At 36.1% G+C, this 24,356-nt stretch overlaps 1 protein-coding gene across 1 annotated transcript in view; it reads right to left on the reverse strand.

Moving 5' to 3' along the window:
* The window catches only part of LOC128613568 (mucin-22-like), a 167,878-nt gene that overhangs the window by 25,992 nt on the left and 117,530 nt on the right, over positions 1 to 24,356 (reverse strand). The window contains exon 12 of the mRNA XM_053634455.1: positions 713 to 802. Coding sequence (XP_053490430.1) covers positions 713 to 802 — 90 coding nt within the window. The remainder of the gene's footprint in view (positions 1 to 712; positions 803 to 24,356) is intronic.

Consider the following 24,356-nt stretch of genomic DNA (forward strand, 5'->3'; position numbering starts at 1 on the left):
TCACTTACTCACTGCATCTTGTATTGATTTACCTTTTGATGAAACTATCATAACTGATTAAATGACGTCCAAGTGCCATCTACAGGAAGTTGGGGTCAGAGCACAGGGTCAGCCATGATACAGTGCCCCTGGAGCAGAGAGAGTTAAGGGCCTTGCTCAAGGGCCCAACAGTGGCAGCCTGGCAGTGCTGGGGATCCAACCCCGACCTTCTGATCAGTAACCCAGAGCCTTAGCCGATAAGCCACCACTGCCCCACATGTTATTGACATATTTCACATGGCCGAGAACCTAAATTGTCTGTGCTCTCTGGAAGGGAGGGATAGCTGACGCTTTCTCCCCTGTCAATCACAGAGACACTAGCCAATCGTGTGTGTCTGTGAGCTCATGTATGCGGAGGAGACCGCGCTTTACTGCAGCATGAGCAGCAGTTTGAAAAGATGCGGTGGGCTGGCTTCACTTGTCTCAGAGGTTAGCCTTCACCCTCCCTGCTATGATAGGGGAGAACTGACTGGTGGGTGGGAAATGGGAGGTGACCAAATTTAGGAGAAAAATAGTGATCACCAGGGTCTGGGTCACTGAGAGTGAAGTCACAGGTGGGGTCTTGACTGAGGGTGAGAGTTTGGGAGAGCTTGGAGTTTTAGTGAGTGCAAGACTGATCAGAGTGTGTGATGAAGGTGGTGGTGATGATGATGAGAAGAAGACCCTGTGTTACCTTGAGTGGAAGCTAGGAAAACTGGTGGGGTGACTGCAGGTGTTGATTGCGTGGAAGAATTAGAACTTGTCTTTGTGTGACCCTGCTTACCTGTGTGACAAAATCATTATTATTATTCACATAACCAGGAGAATTGTGTTTCTCTTTACTGTTACCACACAAAGCAATGCTGTAAGCTACATGAAGCACACTCCACAGAAACATTGAAGCAGCAACTTAAAATATGAAGCTTTCAGCAATGAATCAGCAAATGCTGTGGACAAAAATATTGCACATAGTTATATACATCATAGCATTTTATATTTATAGTTCGACACTTTTGGTTGTAGGAATTCATTTAGAACAAAAATGATGTGGGATATTAGGGAGACAGAGTCTAACAGAAAAAAAGGTGTGTGTGTGTCTGTATGCATTTTTGTTTGTTTGTTTGCTTGTTTTTTTTTTATACCTGCTGTATACATCTTACACGACCATATTCCTGTCCAAGTCTTATAAATTATCGAATGGAGGAGCATCATCGACAGTGGCTTATGTATAGCACAGCCTGGTTGGTATAGCAATGAGTGCACACAAACAATTTCAGTATATTAACCATAGCTTCCCGTACACTGTAACCCCAAACCCCCCCCCCCCTCCCCCCCCCCCCGCTTTTCCCGGGCTGAGAACACTGCTTTCTTTACTTGGACGTGTATAACATGTTTTCAGAAAAGTTACAGCAAAGTACTATTAAAAAAAAACACAAATGTTGTACTGGATATACAAACCACACTGTCAATGTCACTGATCAAATCCACATTGTATTTCTAAAGTAAATGTTAGAGTATATACAGTTTATCCTATATATATATGTGATGTTTTTAAAAATCAGTACAATACAGTAAAATACTTTACTGCTTCCTCTCTAAATGGATAATGTTATAAAGGTAAAACATATTATTCTATTTTTGCTCATCATTTGGAAGGCCTTGAATCATGTTGGTTGTATTATTATTATTATTATTATTATTATTATTATATGGTGACACCACTGTGGTAGATGTCTCAGTCTGGAATGTGTATGATTATGTCTTCTTCCCCATTCCTACACTGTCCACACACAAACGTTCATATATATGACTTGCTTGTAATGTTCAACAGAAGCACACACTTCTGTGTGGTATGGGGAATTGTTTAGGAATGCAGCTAGAATCTCTTGAATCTCGAATCTAAGAATATTGGGTGTGGTTAGAGCTAGCTAAAGTGTAAATGAGGGTTGCTTTGGAAATTTGTTTTGCATTTACCATTTTATATTCAAAAATTAAGCCCGATACATTCTTGTGTAATAAAAGCGCCTTAAAATAACTCCCTGGACTGTTCACCGAATCCAGAGGAATTACATTCCTAATTCAAGTAGTTACTGTATATTATGCATTAACTTAAATAACTTGTAAATAATAATATCACCGTAATTCTAATAAATCATGTAGTATGTATTATTAAGCTCATATAATCCTATAATAAACTATTTACTACCGTATCTATTGTAGTAGAACGTGTTGAAATAACATTTCACTTCTTGAGAAGTGGCTTATAGAGTGGCTGTAAAAGTCTTATCAGGTTTATACACATGAGACACTGTTCAGTTCGAATGATCATTTTGGCATGTGAGCACATGACTTTATCTCTCCACTTCCTAAACGCTATACATCAGTATTCCACAGTTTCAGTATTTCATATACATTTACTACATATCTTACAGAAGAATGGTGTAAGGGGTTACAAATGTATGCGTTTTTTATATATATATATATAGAAACATATATAGAAAACTTTTTGTTTTTTTTTGTATAAACAACTTTTCAGTTTGGAAGAGACACCAACTCAAGTTACAGTGGCCACATTTCAGAATCAGACTGTATTGTGAAAAAGACACCAAAAAGGAACTATAACTGTTCTCAGAAGTAGATGAGGACATGCTCAACACCCAAACTGTGCTGAAAGTAGCTTTAAAGCAGAAAATGCTGGCAGACGGAGGTTTAATCAGAACAGTAAGATCAGGCCGAGACTCTGAATCCAGTGCTGAGCAGCACACAGTGAAACCATTCAAGCAGCCATTAAGCATCACTCAGACTGCTTTAAACCAGAGCCTCAGTGGACACACCCAAAAAGAACACACATATTACCGGTTCCTACCAACGAACACACACACACACACACACACACACGCATACACACACACATACACACACACTCACTGAATCGAAAAAATTCATCAGGAAAGCATAAGAAGTTCTCTTATTCCAACTGATCTAGAAATGTAACATGAAGCAAGGCATCATGGAAGAGTTTTTAAATGCCGAGTCCAACATCATCTATCATCTCCATATATATCTTAGTATAGAATTTCATAATTAAGCTTTCAATAATTATGTAGATATTATATTTCTTCAGTCCAAAGGATGTAGTGTATTCATTTAAAAAATAAATGAGTCACTCAGTTATACTGTCATTCTCAAGAAATGTTAGAAATGGACAAACCATAAATTATTATTATTATTATTATTATTATTAATACTAATAATAATAAATAATAATAATAAACATTTATGAAGAAAACGATCACCACGTCACATTTTTGCCTGTACATAGCTTCCCGAATAGTAAAACATGCCGCTATAGAAAAGTGCTCTACTCACATAACACTAATCCTGCCAGGATCAGGAATAAAAACCTTGGTCCATGGAACTTTGCCATAACGGGGTGTAAAAGGCCTCTTCTAAGACACCACAAGTCCTGTTGGAAACAGAAACATTAAGTTAAAACATCTGAGAACTGATTCTGATCTAACTTGTAATCTATAGTTTTGCTCAAAAAACGTTTTTCTTCATGTTCATTTTTATTAATTATTTTTTTTTTACTTACGCTTTCTTTTGATTTATCTAATCAGTCGTCACAGTTTCCTGCGTGGTTTATGCCCCGGCGTTCTCAAGCTTGTGTTTGTGCTTGACAGACGGACGAACGTCCTGAACTCTCTCACCTTCAGTGACGCACTAAAGGCGTCTAAACCAACAGTTGTATTTACAGCTACGCCACAATCTCTCTCACTTTTTTGTACTTCTGTCTCACTTGTTGAAGATAAGAAGCAACACTGTAAGAACATTATGCATTTATAATACACATCCTCATGTCCACGATACAGAAATAATTCCCTTGTATTATTGTCTCCTTGGACGATTGAAAAAAAATTAAAAATCCTAGTAGATGATGAGATATTCATAGTCTTCTCAATTTTGTTGACGAACATTATACTGAAGTTGTTCCACAAATTGTAGATGCAGTTTTTAGCAGACTTTTTTGAGACGTGTTGTGACCATCAATTCAAAATTACCTTATTTTTTCCTTAAAATGGCACATTTCTTCAGTTTAAACATTTGATGTTTTCTATGTTTTATTGTGCATAACATGAGATTTGCAAATCATTGCATTCTGTTTTTATTTACATTTTCACAGCGTCCCAACTTTTTTTCAGATTGGGGCTATATATGTGTGTGTGTGTGTGTGTGTGTGTGTGTGTGTGTGTGTGTGTATTAGTACTGCCCTTCAGATGCTAAATAAGATAGTTACATGTCTCCCAGAAGACAAAATACTAACAATTTACACAGATCATCCTGTTCAAAAGTTTACACCCCCTGGCTCTTAATGTATCGTGTTACCTTCTTGAGGATCAGTGAATGTTTGCACCTTATGTAATAGTTGTGTACGAGTTCCTCAGTTGTCCTCAGTGTGAAAAGATGGATCTAAACATCATATAGCCACTGTTGGAAAGGGGTCAAATATGCAGAAGATGCTGGAAAAGCAAAGAATGTGCAGGACCTGGAGGATTTTCCTGAAGAACAGTGGGAAGTTTAACTGCTCAGGACAAACAAGGCACTCATGAATAGGGATGGGACCGAAACCCAGTATTAAACTGGCCCCCGTGCTAAATTATGAAAGAGGGTAGTATCGATAAGCTCTGACGTTATCGGTTCTGCTTTCGGTACTGGAGAAATTAAGAAAATATATTTCCTATTTATTATTGCTAAATAAACGGTATCTTGCACATTTTATCTCACCAACCATTTCTAATTTGCGATAATCTAAAGATATTCGTCTGCTTTTTTGTTATTGACAAGCCAGAAGAGAAATCTCTCGTGCATGGAGGTTGTCTGTCACACGCAACAGCGACCACACAAACACACACAACACGAACGCTCCCACTTAATATGTAGTGATGATGGTGGAGAGAACCAAATGTTCACAATGTGGTTACAGGTCACTAGAGTTGATGCAGACAACGCTCGTTACCACAAGTGCAACACGATTTCTGCTTGTAAGGGCAGAAACAAAAGCAGTCTGTCAAAGCTTTTAAAAGTTCATTATGCGCAGACAGAGAAATGCTAAGTTGTCGACTGCCTAGCTAGCTCGTCTCTGGTTGAGAGAGAGAGAGAGAGAGAGAGAGAGAGAGATTATTACCTGATCTAGTATCGTCTATGTCATCTGCAGCAGCTGTGGTCAGAAAAGCACAAAATAAGAGATATGGCACTTTGTTGAAGTTTTAGCACCATTTGAAATGTGCAAAGTACCAATAAGAATACCGTTAAAGTTCCAGATCGATAAGCAGTATCGGTAAGAGTAGTAATACCATTAAAACCTTAACAATACCCATCATGAACAACTATCACAAAACCTAAAAACAGTCTTGGATCATCCAGGTAATGACACACAGTATAAAGAATCAAGGGTATGTAAACTTTGGAACGGGTAATATTTATAAATTCAGCTATAATCTTGTCTTGTGGACTATATCTAAACATCTGTTATATGAAATAGTTTATTTATGACAGAACTAAATAAAAAACAACATGGGATTTTTACGATCCCTCTTATTTTGTTAACAGTGTTAAGATTTTGCAGATTCTGCAAGGGGTATGTAAACTTCCTACTGCAACTCTAAGTGTAAAAAAACTAGTGTAGGTGTCAAAATGAGCAAATGTTTGAGTAGTATGTTGGGTTTCACACAGCAGTGTGGTCAACTGTAACTACATGCATGTTCTGTTATACATAGATGCAGCACTGGGTTACAGAAATGACCCCAATCATTTTATACACTACATGCACAGTGGGTTTTAAATAATATCTGAATAGTTCTTGAGATTCTGTATATTTCAGTCATCTTTTTCACATCATTCAGCTTTGTCTCAATGAATTAAACATATTAACTTCTGTTCATGATTCCCTGGTATCAGTGCTGCGGGATTTCCAGTTCAGTCCTGTACACAAGTCTCCTGAACACAACTCATTATCTAGTCCCTTGTAAAGTATGCTGCAAAATACCACTTCCTCACGTTTTTTTTTTCTCCTCTCTTTTTGGTTTCCCGCCTTGTTTGAGGAATTTACAAAAAAAGAGGCAGATTCATATGAGAACTGTAGCTTCTTAGCTTCACAGTCACAACTTCAGAATTTCCGTCTCTTAGACTGGCAGTCATGGTCACCAAGCACACTGAAAGACTTGTGAAAATGGCAGTCAACATCTGCAGGGTGGATGGTGTCTGCAATGATACACATGTACAGGGTTATAAACTATTTGAAAAGTAGATCAAGACATGTGAATTAGTGTGAATTCTACACATGTAGAAGACATGGTTAAAAATCTTTTGGCTTTTTCGGGATATTTTTCAGCTATTTGCTTGGGTATAATCTGAATTAAGCTTGTTATGCAATGTTGGTATTGTAGTTTAGGAAATCTAAGTCTAAATCTAAGTTATACTATTATTATTATTATTATTATTATTATTATTATTATTATTATTATTATTATTGTTATTATTATTATGCTACACTATATGGCCAAAAGCATGCGGAGACCTGACCCGACTCCAAAATCTAGTGAAAAGACTTCTCAGAAGAGTGGAGGAATGGGGTGTTCAACATGCACATATGGGTGTGATGGTCAGGTTTTCACAAAATTTTGGCCACTAGGATAGTAATATCTTGATGTGCTACAAGATTTTTTAAAGAAGGCAATGTTTTGGAGAACAACACGGAGAATAACATGTTAATGCAAAGTAAAAGTTTAACATTATTACATTTAACACTCTACTAGGGGCGTGGCCACCTCGTGGGTTCTGTTTCAGGGAGTCTCATTGCAGGACCTTGCAGCATCTGTTCTGTTGTGAGCTGAGCCTCTCGCCATACATTTGTCAGATACTACCGACTCGATGTCACTAAGACCCCGGTAGCTCACTCTGTCCTAGGAGTAGGCTCCTCGTAGCCATTCTCCCTAGAGCCCTCTTCGCCATCTTGAAGCTTGGGCTGTCAGGCTTCGCTTATTCATGTCACCAGCATGTCCTCCATGTTCTGCCTGCGTACCACTATCACCATCGTGCGTGGTGTTACTAGGATTATCATTATGGGATGCGTCAAGCACCAGCTATAAAGGTGACCATCCCCTGACTTACAGGGCTGATAGCAGTTTGTGATGGTTATTTTGAACCAAAATCACAGGTACGTTTTGTTTATGAATGGTTATGCGATGAGCTTTAGAAATAGAGTATTTAAAATATCGCTCGGTGTTTCTAAACACAGTCTGAACAGCAATGTCTGCACTCCGAGAAGAAATAAAACAATGAATCACTCCTCCATTTCATTACCAAAACACTGAACAGTCCCTTTACTTTGACTCGCTGGAGAGGACTTAATCACTTTCTAATTTTTTTCCCCCTCCATGTCACTGATGTGCCAGTTATTTAACAGTGATCTTTTATGTTTCAGAAAGATTAGTACATGTGTAACTGTTGTAAAGTTAGTTAAGAGATATTTATCATTTCTTTGTTTGGTTGTCACTTGGGTGTAAATATGAAAGGTCTGTATATTAATTTTCTGCTTTGAGATACTAACAAGCCGTGTTGTGTGACAGTGAATAACTTCTTTGCTATATTTTAATGTAAAACTGTATTTGCATTTGAATTCAAGTTGTTTCGTTTTGTTTTTTCTGTTGTTGTTTTTTGTCACATGCCATATAAGGAGTATTAACATTAGTAGGACACAAAATGTATACAGCTTACATTAAGAAAATGAAATGATATGTTGTTTACCAGCACTACTCCACTCCTTAAGAAAATAGTGCAGGTATTTGTGAGGGACCTTCAGAAAACCCATCAGACATCTCACACACTACAGAAAGTACTGTACACCCTCCTTTAATACTATGTTGTTGTTGTTTTATTCAGGGTCGAAAAACAATTGTGTGTTCCTCACCAACTATTATAAACAAACATATAATCTCAGGTGAAGGCAAAAAAACCATGACAGATTTCAAAATGTAGTCATTTTCTCTCACACAGTAAACCAACATTCAGAAACCATGTGGGAAAAATTAAATACGCCGTGTAATTCAATGACATTTATAACCACCTTTAGCAACATTAACTTGAAGTAAATGTTTTCTGCAGGAATTTATCAGTGTCTCAAATTGTTTTGGAGAAATTTTTGCCCACTCTTCTTTACAACATTGCTTCAGTTCATTGATGTTTTATGGCATTTGTTTATGCACAGCTCTCTTAAGATCCCTCCACAGCATCGCAGTGGGGTTGAGGTCTGGACTTTGACTTGGCCATTCCTAAACCTTGGATTTTTTCCCTTCTTTAGCCATTCAGATGTTGATTTGCTGGTGTGCTTGGATCATTGTCCTGTTGCATGACACAGTATAAGCTACTGCACAGATGGCTTCACATTAGTCTCCAGAATATTCTGGTATCATGTCCACGTTGTTTCTATTAATTTCTGATTCTATTTTTAATTTAATATTTGATGCATAGTCTAAAGAGAAGTAGGTCAAGTTATATACTGTGTAAAATTGTGTATGTGACAAATAAAATCTTGAGTTTTGAATCTTGAACTATGTCTCTTGACTTGGATAAGCTGTAGTGCAATGCACAAGTCCAGTCCTATCATTAGTTGTGGGCTCTTTCCAAAAAAAAAAAAGGTTGCAAAGTCCTGATTTATTATGTTCGTATCATTTATAATTATGTAGCCTGATCTGACAAGTGGTAGAATAAAAGATCAAAATAAAAAGTGTTGTGTGTCATAAATTTTTTGTGTTTTAGATGTCCCCTGTTAGTTATGTCCTCTTAATTATTACCAGGAGTAAAAGGTAGCAAGCTACATGTACAAACATGGGAAACATATAATATTAAGTCATAAACATGTGAAACATATCATATTAAGTCATAAACATGCGAAACATATCATATTAATTCATAAACATGTGAAACCAATCATATTAAGTCATAAACATGAAAAATTACAGTGCTTGAGTAAACCTACACAGTAACTGTAACTGTACTTTTTAAAATATGCTATTTAACATCCAGCGGCCTCCTGAGATGAGTAGGACACAAACCCATAGGCTCTGGAGCTGGCATTGCCCGTCATCACCTGTAAGGGACAGTGAAGAAAACAAAGGAACACACACACACACACACACACACACACACACATTAAACCAAATAACATACTGATCAGTTGATGCAGAAATGGAGAGAACAGTTTTGCAGCAAGTAACTGATCAAGTCACCAGATATATAGTTGAATTCTATGACATCATGAAATTGCAACGTGTGCACAGGATGTAGGATTATTTTATCATGATTATAACTGGCTATTTTGATTTGTCCAATTAATAAAACAATGGCAATGTTTTTGCTAATTTGATGTACTATAAGTACTCGTCAGCTACGGTTACAGCTCAAGTAGTTTGTCAAATAGTTTGTAACTTGTACGCTTCATATAAAGTCTATTAAGTCTCAAGTACACTTGAATGGCATTGCATATTTTGTGTGCCCAAATTATAGATTTCAGCATGACAACTCCTGAGTGGCGCAAACAAAAAAGAAAACGCAAGATAAAAAACAGATGATAATTTTTTTTATATATTATATTTAAAATTGTATCATATTGTGTGGAAGCCTCAGCTTTACATCCCTACTACGTAATACCTTAGTCTATTTCAACACCTCAGTCTGTAAAATGTAAATATATATAATTATTAGTGGCCACACAAACAAGTCTCTTCAGAGTCTCTTATAGAATGCTTTAAATGTTTAGGTGTGAAAACCCAGTGTATTTAAATTCAATATAATGTGTGTGTGTGTGTGTGTGTGTGTGTGTGTGTGTGTGTGTGTATTAATATAACACATACTTTAGCATTAAAGATGCTTAGATACACTGTGAGTGAGCCCAAAAATGTATACTGGCTGTTCACAAAACCACAAACCGCTTTGGAATGAATATAAAAATATACAAAGAAATTAAAGGTTTGTGTTAAAAGCAAAAAGAGAAATATCTGCTGTAACATTTGACAATTTGATGGTTAGTGTGCATGTAAAGCAATACAATGAGTAAGGTAATTAACTCTTTTAAAAAAAGAAAGAGAGAGAGAGAGAGAGAGAGAGAGAGAGAGAGAGAGAGAGAGATTATTACCTGATGTAGGATCGTCTATGTCATCTGCAGCAGCTGTGGTCAGAAAAGCACAAAATTAGAGATATGGCACTTTGTTGAAGCTTTAGGACCATCTGAAATGTGCAAACATGCCAGATTTGTTTGCCTTTTGTGCAGTAACAATATGAATGTAACCCAGCATCAGGGTGTTAGACCTAAAAAAATAGTCAGGGGTCGGGAACCTATGTCTGGCGAGCCATATATGGCCCTTTCAGTGACTGCCTATGGCTCAACAGCATAAAAAAAGGAATCACAAAAGCTGTCAGTTCAATTAACTCTACATTAATTGAAAACTACAAGACTAAAAGAAGAAAAAAAAGTATAATTCTTTCCAGTCTGAACGGACAGCTGAATTTGCATATTTGGAAGTCGCATTAATGGTAAATAATGTTCAATTTACTCTTTTAATTTAGTAAATTTGAAATTTATTTACGATGCTATCATAACTGGTTAAATGTCGTCCAAGTGCCACCTACAGGCCTATTAGGTGAACTGCAGGCTGTTAGGTCAAGAACACGCAAACTGCCAAATGGCCTTTATTACATCACCACTTTTTATAATTAATGCATAATAGTAAAGTTAATAACTATAATTATAAGAAGACATATAAAAACAAACATTTTTAACATTTCTCTGGCTCTTTAAAGAAAAAATTCATAACTGTTTTTGGCTTTTATGGCTCTGCCAGCTGACAAGGTTCCCGACCTCTGCTCTAAGCCTTATAATTACCCTAGATATATAGTGTAATTAACTTAGAGATAGAGTCCATTGTAGTGACTGGTTCGTTAGTGTCAAATTCAAGATATTTTTTACCAAAATATTTTTCTTAATTACACAATAATAAGCGCAATTACAATAATGAACTAAATAAGTGCATCTCAGTGAAAAATTGTAAAATTAATGTAACTTTTTTTTTTTTACATTTTGGAAAAATATAAGATGTAAGTAACCTTGAGATCAGTTGAGATCAATACTATAAATTAACAAACATCTGTAGCTCTCTCGACTACAGCGGGGGGAGAAGTATTGGACGCGTCAACATTTTATTCAGTAAATATATTTCCAGCGATGTCACGAGTCCCCCTTGAAGCAGCGTGCTCTAAGCGCGAATGCGCGAGCACCTGCTTTTCCGTTGTTGACCGTAGTGACATCTGGACACGTGTGTTTTGTTTATGTTTCTGTCATGTCTCCTCCCTGTTCTGTCATTGGCTGGGATTTCACGTGGGTCTGTATTGCTCTCAGCTGCTAGCAGTTTAGACGCTGATTATGTCCGCATATATACCGCGCGCCTCCCAGCACACAACGCGGACGGTTATCTTAGAGCTAGTTTAAATTCGTATCGTAGTTATAGTCACGGTCCATGTTTAAAGTTAGTTCGCGCTGGATTATCCGCTTCCAGTCCCTTATCATAGTTCGTTTCTCGTTTTGTTTACCGACCCTGTTTTCCCGAGACCACGACCTAGATTCCTGCCTTGCCCCGTGTATGCCTGTTTGCCAATCGCCTGACCTCTTGCATGTTTGTGGATTACGTTTTGGATCACGTTTTGGATTTGTCTGCCTGTCTCTCTTTCCAATAAACAACTGTTCAAACTGCACTTGCATCCGTTCTATCTCTGCTCCGTCACGATCCGTGACAAGCGAGGCATGAAACTTTCACCAGGCATAAGTATTAACTCAAAATCCGGAAATATAAAGAATTCACATTGTTAAAGTCCATAAATAAAGTTATGTGTAATAAAGTGGAATGACAAGAAAAAGTATTGAACATGCTAACTGAAATGTATTTAATACTTGATGGAGAAGCCTTTGTAATGACCACTTCAAGATGCTTCCTGTATGAAGAAATTAATGGGCCGCAGTATTCAGGTGTGATTTTGGTCCATTCTTCCAAACATATTGTCTTTAAATCTTGTTCAGTTGGATTCTAGTCAGGTGATTGACTGGGACATTCTAACACCTTGATTTCTTTTTTCTGAAAATAATTGAGTTTCCTTTGTGGTGTGCTTTGGATCGTTGTCCTGCTGGAAGCTCCACCCATGTCTCATCTTCATCATCCTGGTGGATGGCAGCAGATTCTTCTCAAGAATCTCCCAGTAAAAGGCTCCATTCATCATTCCTTCAATTATATGAAGTCTGCCAGTACCATGCGATGAAAAACAGCTCCACACCATGATGCTTCCACCTCCAAACTTCACTGTTGGAATAGTGTTTTTTAGGGTGATGTGCACTGCCATTTCTTCTCCATACACGGTGTGTGGTGTTTAGTATGACATTCAAAAAGTCCAATTTTTCTGGTATAATTACTTACGGATTTCAGCTGGTTCCTTATCTTCAAAACTTTTTTCCTGTGTCATTCCATAACTTTATAACTTTATTTAGGACTTTAAAGTTGTGTTTTGTGACTTTAATTCTTTATATTTCTGGATTTCTTGAGTTAATACTGATGTCTGGTGAAAATTTCGTGTGTATAACCTCATTGGAAATATATTTACTGAAAAAAATGTTGATGTGTTCAATACTTATTTCCCCCATTGTATATATAGCCCCAACAGCTAAATTCAATTACAGCTTTTATGAAACTGATTTTTAAAATCATCACATTTTATTTAATAAAATAAAATAAAATAAAATAAAACAATTAAAGCCACACATGAGAGGGTTCAGGAAACATCATCTGTGACACAGACCTTGACTTCTCTCTCTTTAAAAGATAGATTTTGTAGAGGACAAACAGCAGTGCAGCAGATGTGAGAACAATGAGATAGGCCAGGAATCCAACTACTAATCTACTGTATAACCTTTCATAAACTGAATCAAACATACTGAAACACTAAACATAATGCAGAGAGATGAGGATCATTAACCAGCAGGTGGTTGCAGCTACAGAGAGAAGTCATGGACCATTCAAGCTGAACTGATCACCACGTCATGATGGATCTTGCTTTCCAAAGACATCAATTCTGCTTTCCTTTTCTCAGACAAGATCTGATGTCTGTGTCTGTTTCCATATAATCTATATGTGCAGGGGTTTTTTTTCTTCTTCTTCTATTTTTGAAATACCAGTGACACAATAATACAGGTCATCAATAACAACTTATTTATATCTTTATTATTATATAAATAAATATACATTTTTGAATTTATTAAACAACCATTTTGTGGTCATTGTGGTTGCTCTGCCATCATACTGTAATCAGTTTAGCTTGAGTGTGTTGCTGTTATTTTGCTTACTTTTAACGTAGGTTCTATAAAAGAAAGAAGAGAAATATTAGAATTTATGAAACTTTAACAATAATTAAACCTTAAGCTTATGCTTCAGTCTTATAGCAGAAATTTGCTTTGGTAACATGTGCATTAGCAAGAAGAATACACTGAACATTTAAGTCATACTGCATATATTCATGCCTTAGATGTAGTATATGAACATTTCCTTGTTTGTTTTAAAGCGTATTAATCCTCATAGATTGGTGGTGTCATGTCAGTGCTGGAATCAGCAAGAAACTCCACTTCCCAGAAAACACTGCTGTCTACAAAAGGGACTACAATCCCCATGACCCCATCAAACTCCTCCATCTGTTCATGCACACTTGATCCCAATCACACACACACACACACACACACACGCGCACACTATTTAGTATATACAGACTTGCAAGAAAGACTCTGAGAAATTAAAAGACTTTGTGGTGGTTTTTGCATCATGTTGTGATCAGGATGGTTTTAATTAGTTGTGGCTTGAATTTGCTACTATTGTCTATGTAGATGCAACTTCCTACTGGTTAAAGATCCAATTCTGCTGTGTCTACAAAGAAATAAGGAGCTGGACCATGACAAAGAAGAAATAAATGACAACAACAGTTTAAAGATGTAGTGAGAATAGATAATGGCTTAATTGGGATTTGATCAAAAGAGAAAGAGTGGGAGAAAGAAAGGAGGACAAGGATCATGGGACTTGGAACTGTACATCTTTTCTCAACAAATAAACAAATACTTCAATGATTATGTATCAGATCAACACTTGGGATTAGTGGTCATGGTTAGTTATTATGTATTACGAACACCATCAGACATGAAAACTAGAAAATCCTGTGCAGTACTTACGTCCAGGCCAGGTTTTTGTAGTTTTGGTAGTGGTGTGAAATGGTTTGTTTTCATAAGCCGCTTCAAACACACAATGATAGTCAGTAAAAAATTTCAAATGAGAGAATTCACAGGAGTTCACAGTACAGGCTTTGAAATGATAAAATTCATAATGAAGTATAACTGTTGAATAATGATAAAAAAAAACAGAAGAACATTTGAAATGAAGAGGACGCATCTGTAAGCCACTGTAATGAATGCATCTGTAAGTGGCTTATACATAAGCCGCTATCGATGATGCGCCTCCATTTGATAATTTATAAGACTTGGACAGGAATATGGTTGTGTAAGATGTATACAGCAGGTATAAAAAACAAACAAGCAAACAAACAAAAATGCATACAGACACACACACACCTTTTTTTCTGTTAGACTCTGTCTCCCTAATATCCCACATCATTTTTGTTCTAAATGAATTCCTACAATCAAAAGTGTCAAACTATAAATATAAAATGCTATGATGTATATAACTATGTGCAATATTTTTGTCCACAGCATTTGCTGATTCATTGCTGAAAGCTTCATATTTTAAGTTGCTGCATCAATGTTTCTGTGGAGTGTGCTTCATGTAGCTTACAGCATTGCTTTGTGTGGTAACAGTAACACCTACAGTCACCCCACCAGTTTTCCTAGCTTCCACTCAAGGTAACACAGGGTCTTCTTCTCATCATCATCACCACCTTCATCACACACTCTGATCAGTCTTGCACTCACTAAAACTCCAAGCTCTCCCAAACTCTCACCCTCAGTCAAGACCCCACCTGTGACTTCACTCTTAGTGACCCAGACCCTGGTGATCACCATGCTATTTTTCTCCTAAATTTGGTCACCTCCCATTTCCCACCCACCAGTCAGTTCTCCCCTATCATAGCAGGGAGGGTGAAGGCTAACCTGTGAGACAAGTGAAGCCAGCTCATCTTTTCAAACTGCTGCTCATGCTGCAGGAAAGCACGGTCTCCTCCGCATACATGAGCTCACAGATGCACACGATTGGCTAGTGTCTCTGTGATTGACAGGGGAGAAAGCGTCAGCTATCCCTCCCTTCCAGAGAGCACAGACAGTTTAGGTTCTCGGCCATGCGTGACCGTGGCATCGTCAGGATTCAAAATTACGATAAGATTTTACGAGAGCATAGCAAAGTAAAACATCAGTCAGTTTCTCTAAGCTACTCTAAACATTGACATAGATTTACTGTGAAATATGTCAATAACATGTGGAGCAGTGGTGGGGCAGCAGTTAAGGCTCTGGGTTACTGATTGGAAGGTCGGGGGTTGGATCCCCAGCACTGCCAAGCTGCCACTGTTGGGCCTTTGAGCAAGGCCCTTAACTCTCTCTGCTCCAAGGGCGCTGTATCATGACTGACCCTGTGCTCTGACCCCAACTTCTTAACATGCTGGGGTATTCACAGAAAAGAATTTCACTGTGCTATAATGTATATGTGACAGATAATGATCAAAAAGTCAATAAAGAAATAATAACAGATTAATAAAATCTCAGCCTACCACTTAAGGAAATGTCAAAATTAGAACCTTATTTTGTACTTTATTTTGTACACAGAGATCATTTTAAGAGTGCTCACCCTACCTCTATAGTAATATATCATTTACTGTCGTCCTCTTGATCTGATAAATCAGGAGTCATGATGTAAACTGAAGTCCATACATGTGCTTAGTCCTTGTGTATGGTTTCAGCTATTCATTAAATCACTTCTCTCTTTTTATAACTACAGATTTGTTAGACGTTAACCTTTTCCTTCATAAATTACTTTCACACATATCCAGATTCATTAGATTTTCTATGGTTGAATTTTTATTCTGTCTAAATATCAAATATTAAAAAGTAAATGAATTTTAAAATAAAACAAAATTAATAATACATTTTCCAATGTTCAGAGTGTGTAATATTCTGGTCTAAAATAGGCAATGAAGATAAAAACTTTTTAGAAAATATCATTTCTGAACATAAAAAATGCATGCAGTTTGTGACTGTTGCATGATCCAAAAAGGAAAAATCCATAAACTAGTTTAAAACAAACAAGCAGTGTTCTTGACCTAACAGCCTGCACTTCACCTAATAGGCCTGTAGGTGGCACGTAGACGACATTTAATCATTTATGATAGTTTCATCAAGAGGTAAATCAATACAAGATGCAGTAATTAAGTGCGAGTAAATGGAACATTATTTACCATTAATGCGACTTATATGCAATATGCAAATTCATCTGTCTGTTCGGACTTCAAAGAACGATACTCGTCGTCTTTTTTTTTCTTTTAGTCATTTCACCTTAAAATAATGAAAACAGACTGGTTATGTAATTTTCAACTGAATTATGAATTACACTGGGAATTTACCACTCTGCTTCACATTGTCCAGTGAAATTCAAGCTTGTTGTGCCACAGGTTGGTGTATACATGACAAACAGGCATCAATTATGAATTATGTAATATTTTAAAATATGTGACATGTAGAGTTTTAATTGAATTGACACATTAGTTTTTGTAATTCCTTTTTTCATGCCGTTGAGCCATAGACAGTCACTGAAAGGGCCATATATGGCTCGTCAGCCATAGGTTCCCGACCCCTGACTTAGAGAAAATTTCCTGGTACAGACAAACTATTTTTTTTTTTTAGGTCTAATCCCTTGTGCTGGATCCATTCATATTGTTACTGCACAAGACGCAAGCAAATCTGGTACCTCAGCACATTTCAAATGGTCCTAAAACTTCAACAAAGTGCCATATCTCTTATTTTGTGCTTTCCTGACCACAGGTGCTACATATGACAAAACTGGACAAGGTAATAATCTCTCTTTCTCTCTCTCTCTCTCTCTCTCTCTCTCACTCACTTTTCCTGACTCATTGTATTGCTTTACATGCACACTAATCATAAATTGTGAAATGTTGCAGCACATATATCACTTTTTGCTTTTAACACAAACATTTCATTTCTTTGTATATTTTTATATTCATTCCAAAACTAATATATATATATATATATATATATATATATATATATATATATATATATATATATACACACACACACACGCACACACACATAATATATATAATACATATAATACATATATACACACACACACACACACACACACACACACACACACTATTAGCTGTAATTCATAACCTACTGACATTGTTGACAATTTGCAGAAAACTTAAGCTCTGACAACTCTGACTCCTCACGCACTTCCTCCATCATGAACACAACCTCACCCCCACTCACGCCCAGCACAGCGACAGGTAACAAGGCAATGCTGGATCACACAGCTGCGTATTTCTCTCTCTCTCTCTCTCTCTCTCTCTCACACACACACACACACACAAACAAACATACATACATATATTGCCTATGCCTATATACAGTATCTCACAAAAGTGAGTACACCCCTCACATTTTTGTAAATATTTGATTACATCTTTTCATGTGACAACACTGAAGAAATGACACTTTGCTACAATGTAAAGTAGTGAGTGTACAGCTTGTATAACAGTGTAAATTTGCTGTCCCCTCAAAAAAACTCAACACACAGACATTGTCTAAACCACTGGCAACAAGTGAGTACACCCCTAAGTGAAAATGTCAAATGTATGCTTTTAGATACATGATATTAGATACATGATACATGAAATTAGATACATGATAATAGTTACATGATATTAGAAACATTATACATGATGTTAGATACTTGAAACATTATATTAGATACATGATATTATATACATGAAACATGGTATTAGATACATGCGAGATTAGGGGCGGCCGTGGCTCAGATGGTAGAGCGGGTTGTCCACTAATCGCAGGGTTGGCAGTTCGATTCTCTGCCAGTGTAACTCCACATACTGAAGTGTCTTTGGGAAAGACGCTGAACCCCAAGTTGCTCCCAATGGCAACGCCTTGCATGGCAGCTCTACTACCATTGGTGTGTGTATGAATGGGTGAATGAGACACAGTGTAAAGTGCTGTGGATAAAAGCGCTATATAAGTGCATCATTTACCATTTAGATACATGATATTAGATACATTAGACATGATATTAGATACATGATATTACATACCTGATACATGATACTTGATACATGATATTAGATACAAGATATTAGATTCATGATATTATGTATATAAATACATGATATTAGATATATGGTACTAGATACATGATATCAGAAAGATTTTTCATAATATTAGATACTTGATATTAGATACATGATATTAAATGCATGATACATGATATTTGAGACATGATATTAGATACATGTTATTAGATACATGATATTAGAAACATTATACATGTTATTAGATACATGATACATGACATTAGATACATAATACATGATATTAGGTACATGATATTAGATACATTATACATGATGTTAGATACATGATATTAGATACATGATTCAAGATATTAGATACATGATATTAGATACATGATACATGATATTACATACGTGACACATGATATTAGATAAATGATATTAGATACATGAAACATGATATTAGATACTTGATATAAGATACGTGGTATTAGATAGATGATATAGATACATGATATTAGACACATGCTTTTAGATACATGATATTAGATACATGATACACGATATTAGATACACGATATTAGATACATGATACTAGATACACGATACATGATATTAGATACATGAAACATGATATTAGATTCATGAAACATATTAGACACATGTAAGTTACATTATATTAGATACATTATAAATGACATTAGATACATGATATTAGATACACGATATGAGATACATGAAACATGATGTTAGATACTTGATCTAAGATACGTGACACTAGATATATGATATTAGATACATGACATTAGATAGATGATATTAGATAGATGATACTAGATACATGATATTAGATACATGACATTAGATAGATGATACATGATATTAGATACATGATACATGATTTTAGATACATGATACATGATATTAGATACATGATATTTGATACATGATACATGCTATTAGATACATGATATTAGATACAAGATACATGATATTAGATACATGATATTTGATACATGAAACGTGATATTAGATACATGATATTAGACTCATGCATTTATATGCATGATATTACATACATGATATTTGATACATGATACATGATATTAGATACATGTTATTAGATACATGATATTTGATACATGATACATGATATTAGATTCATGATATTATATACCTAATACATGATATTAGATACTTGATACATGATATTAGGTACATGATATTAGATACATTATACATGATGTTAGATACATGATATTAGATACATGATTCAAGATATTAGATACATGATATTAGATACATGATTCAAGATATTAGATACATGATATTAGATACATGATACATGATATTACATACGTGATACATGATATTAGATACATTATATTAGAAACATTATAAATTATAGTAGATACATGATACATGATATTCTATACTCGACACATGCTATTAGATACATGAAACATGTTATTAGATACATGATACATGATATTAGATACATGATATTAGATATATGAAACATGATATTAGATACTTGATATAAGATACGTGATATTATATACATAATACATATTAGGTACATGATATTAGATACATTATACATGATGGTAGATACATAATATTAGATACATGATTCAAGATATTAGATACATGATATTAGATACATGATTCATGATATTACATACGTGATACATGATATTAGATACATGATACATGATATTAGATACATGATTCATGATATTACATACGTGATACATGATATTAGATACATGATACATGATATTAGATACATGATATTAGACACATGCTTTTAGATACATTATAGTAGATACATGATGCATGATATTACATATATGATACATTATATTAGATACATGATACATGATATTAGATACATGTTATTAGATACATGATACATGATATTACATAGGTGATACTTGATATTAGATACATGATATTAAATACATGATACATGATATTAGATACATGTCTGTCTGCGATTTGTTCGATGCCCAAGAAACGTGAGATTGAGGTTGGATTAACGCACACTCATACCATTGATAAAAAGTCCTTTAATTTATTTGACAGACACAAATGATGAATGAAAAAGTTATTGAAATTAAACCTTACTATAGAGTTTAAAGTAAAACTACTTGTTATGAATTGGTGTGCAGGAGCGTGGTCAAAAAAGGTGTGCTTCCCAGTTCTCCATTTCCATCCGCCCGTGTCAGAAGGTTAACACACGTCATATACACCTCCCACACCACACGCGACCCACGAGCCAGGAGCAAACACACCACCAAACCTCACAAGACACAACACAATCCCAAACAAACAGATCAAAACAACCCCAAATTCCAACTCCACAATAAAATGGCAAAATGGCTGTAACAACATGATATTAGACACATGATATTAGATACATGATATTAGACACATGCTTTTATATGCATGATATTACATACATGATTTGACACATGATGCATGATATTAGATACATGAAACATGATATTAGATACATGATGCATGATATTAGATACATGATGCATGATATTAGATACATGAAACATGATATTAGATACATGATGCATGATATTAGATACATGATGCATGATATTAGATACATGATATTAGAGGCATGATATTAGATACATGATATTAGATTCATGATATTAGATACATGATACATGATATTTGAGACATGATATTAGATCCATGATATTAGAAACATTATACATGATATTAGATACATGAAACATGATATTAGATACGTGATATTAGATGCATGATACATGATATTAGACACATGCTTTTAGATACATGATATTAGATACATGATACTAGATACATGATACATGATATTAGATACATGAAACATGATATCAGATAAATGATACATGATATAAGATACATGACACATGATATTAGATACATGATCCATGATATTAGATAAGTGATACATGATATTAGATACATGTAATTTGATACTTGATATTTGATACATGATACATGACATTAGATACATGATATTAGACACATGCTTTTAGATACATGATACATTATATTAGATACATGATATGTGATGCATGATACATGATATTAGATACATGATATTAGACACATGATTTTAGATACATTTTAGTAGATACATGATACATGATATTTTGTAATACTCCAGGCCCTACAAAACCAGGGGATCAATCCGGTTTATATAAAAATCCTGTACGAAATCTATAAAAATGCAAAAGCTACAATTCAGTTAAATGATGATAAAGTGGAAATCAAAATACAAAAAGGCGTCCGCCAAGGAGATACCATATCGCCCAAACGTTTTTCGGCCTGCCTAGAAGAAATCTTCAAAAAACTCGACTGGGAGGACAAAGGAATCAAGACCAATGGTTCCCTCCTCTCCAACCTACGTTTTGCCGATAACATAATTCTATTCTCAGAAACCCCAGAAGAACTACAACAACTACTACTAGACTTAAATGAAGCAAGCACATCATCAGGGCTAAAAATTAACCTACAAAAAACCCAAGTTATGTTCAACAATAGGGTTCAACCAATACCAATTAAAATACAGGGAAAACTATTGGATCAAGTAAACAGTTACATATATCTAGGACAAAACATATCAGTGGAACTGAATGGCTTTGACGAAGTCAACAGGAGGGCAAGATCAGGATGGCAAACTTTTGGCCGCTTCAATTTTATCTTCAAACACAACTTTCCTCTATGTCTCAAAAGAAAAGTGTTTGATCATTGTGTTCTTCCTGCTCTTACCTATGGATGTGAAACCTGGACCTCAAATACTAAAATAATTCAAAAATTAAGGGTCACTCAACGAAGCATGGAACGCCACATGCTAAACATATCGCTATTAGACCACAAGACTAGTGTGTGGGTGTGAAGTAGGTGGTGTATCTTTTTCCAGATCAAGGTCCTTGAGGTCTTTCACATAATCTTCCACAGGAAATTCATTCATTACAGAAGGACTGCTTGATGCTATTTTATAAAGTCTCAAGTTGGAATTTGCTAGCATCTCCTGAGTTATTTTCAACAGATCAACTGCTTCCTCAGCGGTGGGCACTGATTTCAGGCCATCATCCACGTAAAAGTCACGCTCGACGAAGGCTTTTGCATCATTCCCAAACTCAAACTCTCCGTCTTGAGCTGCACGATGAAGTCCATAGATCGCTACTGCGGGTGAGGGACTATTCCCAAAAAACGTTGACTTTCATCCTATACTCAGTGACATCTTTAGAGAGATCATTTTTCTCAATCTACAAAAAGCAGAGAACATTGCGGTGATCCTCTCTAACCACAAAACTATGGAACATCTGCTCAATGTCCACAGTGAATGCCACTGCCTCTTTTCGGAAATGAAGCAAGATGCCTAGCAAGGAGTTGTTTAGGTCAGGTCTTGAGAGAAGCACTTGATTCAAAGAAATGCCTTTGTACTGTGCACCAGAGTCAAAAACAACTCTAATCTGTCCTGGATTGCGAGGGTGTTAGACACCGAATATTGGCAGATACCAAACTTCCTCATCTTCCTTCACAGGTTGTGCTAAATCTGCATGACCTGTGTCGAAAATCCTTTGCATGAATGTGATGAAATGTTCTTGCATTTGAGGCTTCTTCTTCAGTGTCTGATGGAGTAACAGGAGCCATTTCGCACTCTGGTCTCTATTGTTAGGTAGCCATTGGCGTGAAGTTCGGAAAGGAAGAGGTGCCACCCAGCCACCAATTTTTTGGGCGTATGGTGCCTTGTTCGGTCCATTAACCCATTTTCTCACTTTGTGGACCTGGATGATGTCTCTCCCCAAGAGTAGCAATATTTGAACATATGGATCAATCTCTGGTATTTCATGAGCAATGGATTTCAGGTGAGAGAACTGGTGTGCCAAGGTGGAAGATGGGATCTCAGAACGGTCATCAGGCATGTAATTACACTCAGTAAGTGTTGGGAGTGACACATGTATTTTTCCATCCATAGATACAGCTTGAAACCCAGTGGCTCTTCTTCCAGAAGTTTCTGTCACCCCAGCACAGGTTCGAAGAGTGTATGGATGCTCTGTTCCTTTTACTTTGAATAAATAATAAAACTCAGATTTAATTAAAGACCTGTTACTTTGCTCGTCAAGCACTGCGTACATCTTCACCATACTCTCTGAATGACGCTCAGGATACACCCCTATCAGGCATATCTTGAAGAATGATTTGGGTATTGGACTGTCTCCACAAATCTCCATGCATTGTGAAGTAACATTTGAAGGAGGGCTTTTATCGTTCTCCCCACCATTCTCTGATGAGAGGTCTTTGATGGCCCAAGTAGGAGGACCAAGATGAAGTGCGGATATATGCTTGTCACTCTCACATTCATTGCACTTGATTACTGCCTTGCAGTTCTTCGCCAAGTGAATAGTTGAAGCACAGCACCTATAGCACACACTATTTTCTTTAAGCAATATGTGCCTTTCTTCTAGAGTCTTGGCTCTGAACCCACGGCAACATCTCAGAAGATGAGGTTTATTTTTGTGTATGGGACACTCCTTTTCTACATCAATAGGCTCGTTAAAGGAACTTCTTGTAGGAAGAAATCCAATTATTGATGCCACACCTGTCTTGTGAGTAGACACACCAACTCTTCTTTGCAGTGGCCTTTTAACCAGCGGCTCTGCCTTGATCTGGGTTGTGCTGAATGTGCCGATACTAAAGCTTTCAATCATTTCGAGCCCGTGCTTCCCTACAGACAAAGTCAGTAAAAATGGAGAATGGTGGGAAGGTAATGTTATACTTCCTTTTGTACTCAGAACCCTGATAAATCCATTTTTCTTCAAGTTCAAGTGGTTTTATTTCAGCCATATACAGTTGGTACAGTACACAGTGAAATGAAACAACGTTCCTCTAGGACCATGGTGCTACAAAAAACA

This window comes from Ictalurus furcatus, chromosome 10 (genome assembly GCF_023375685.1).
Source record: "Ictalurus furcatus strain D&B chromosome 10, Billie_1.0, whole genome shotgun sequence".
Classification (NCBI taxonomy): domain Eukaryota; kingdom Metazoa; phylum Chordata; class Actinopteri; order Siluriformes; family Ictaluridae; genus Ictalurus; species Ictalurus furcatus.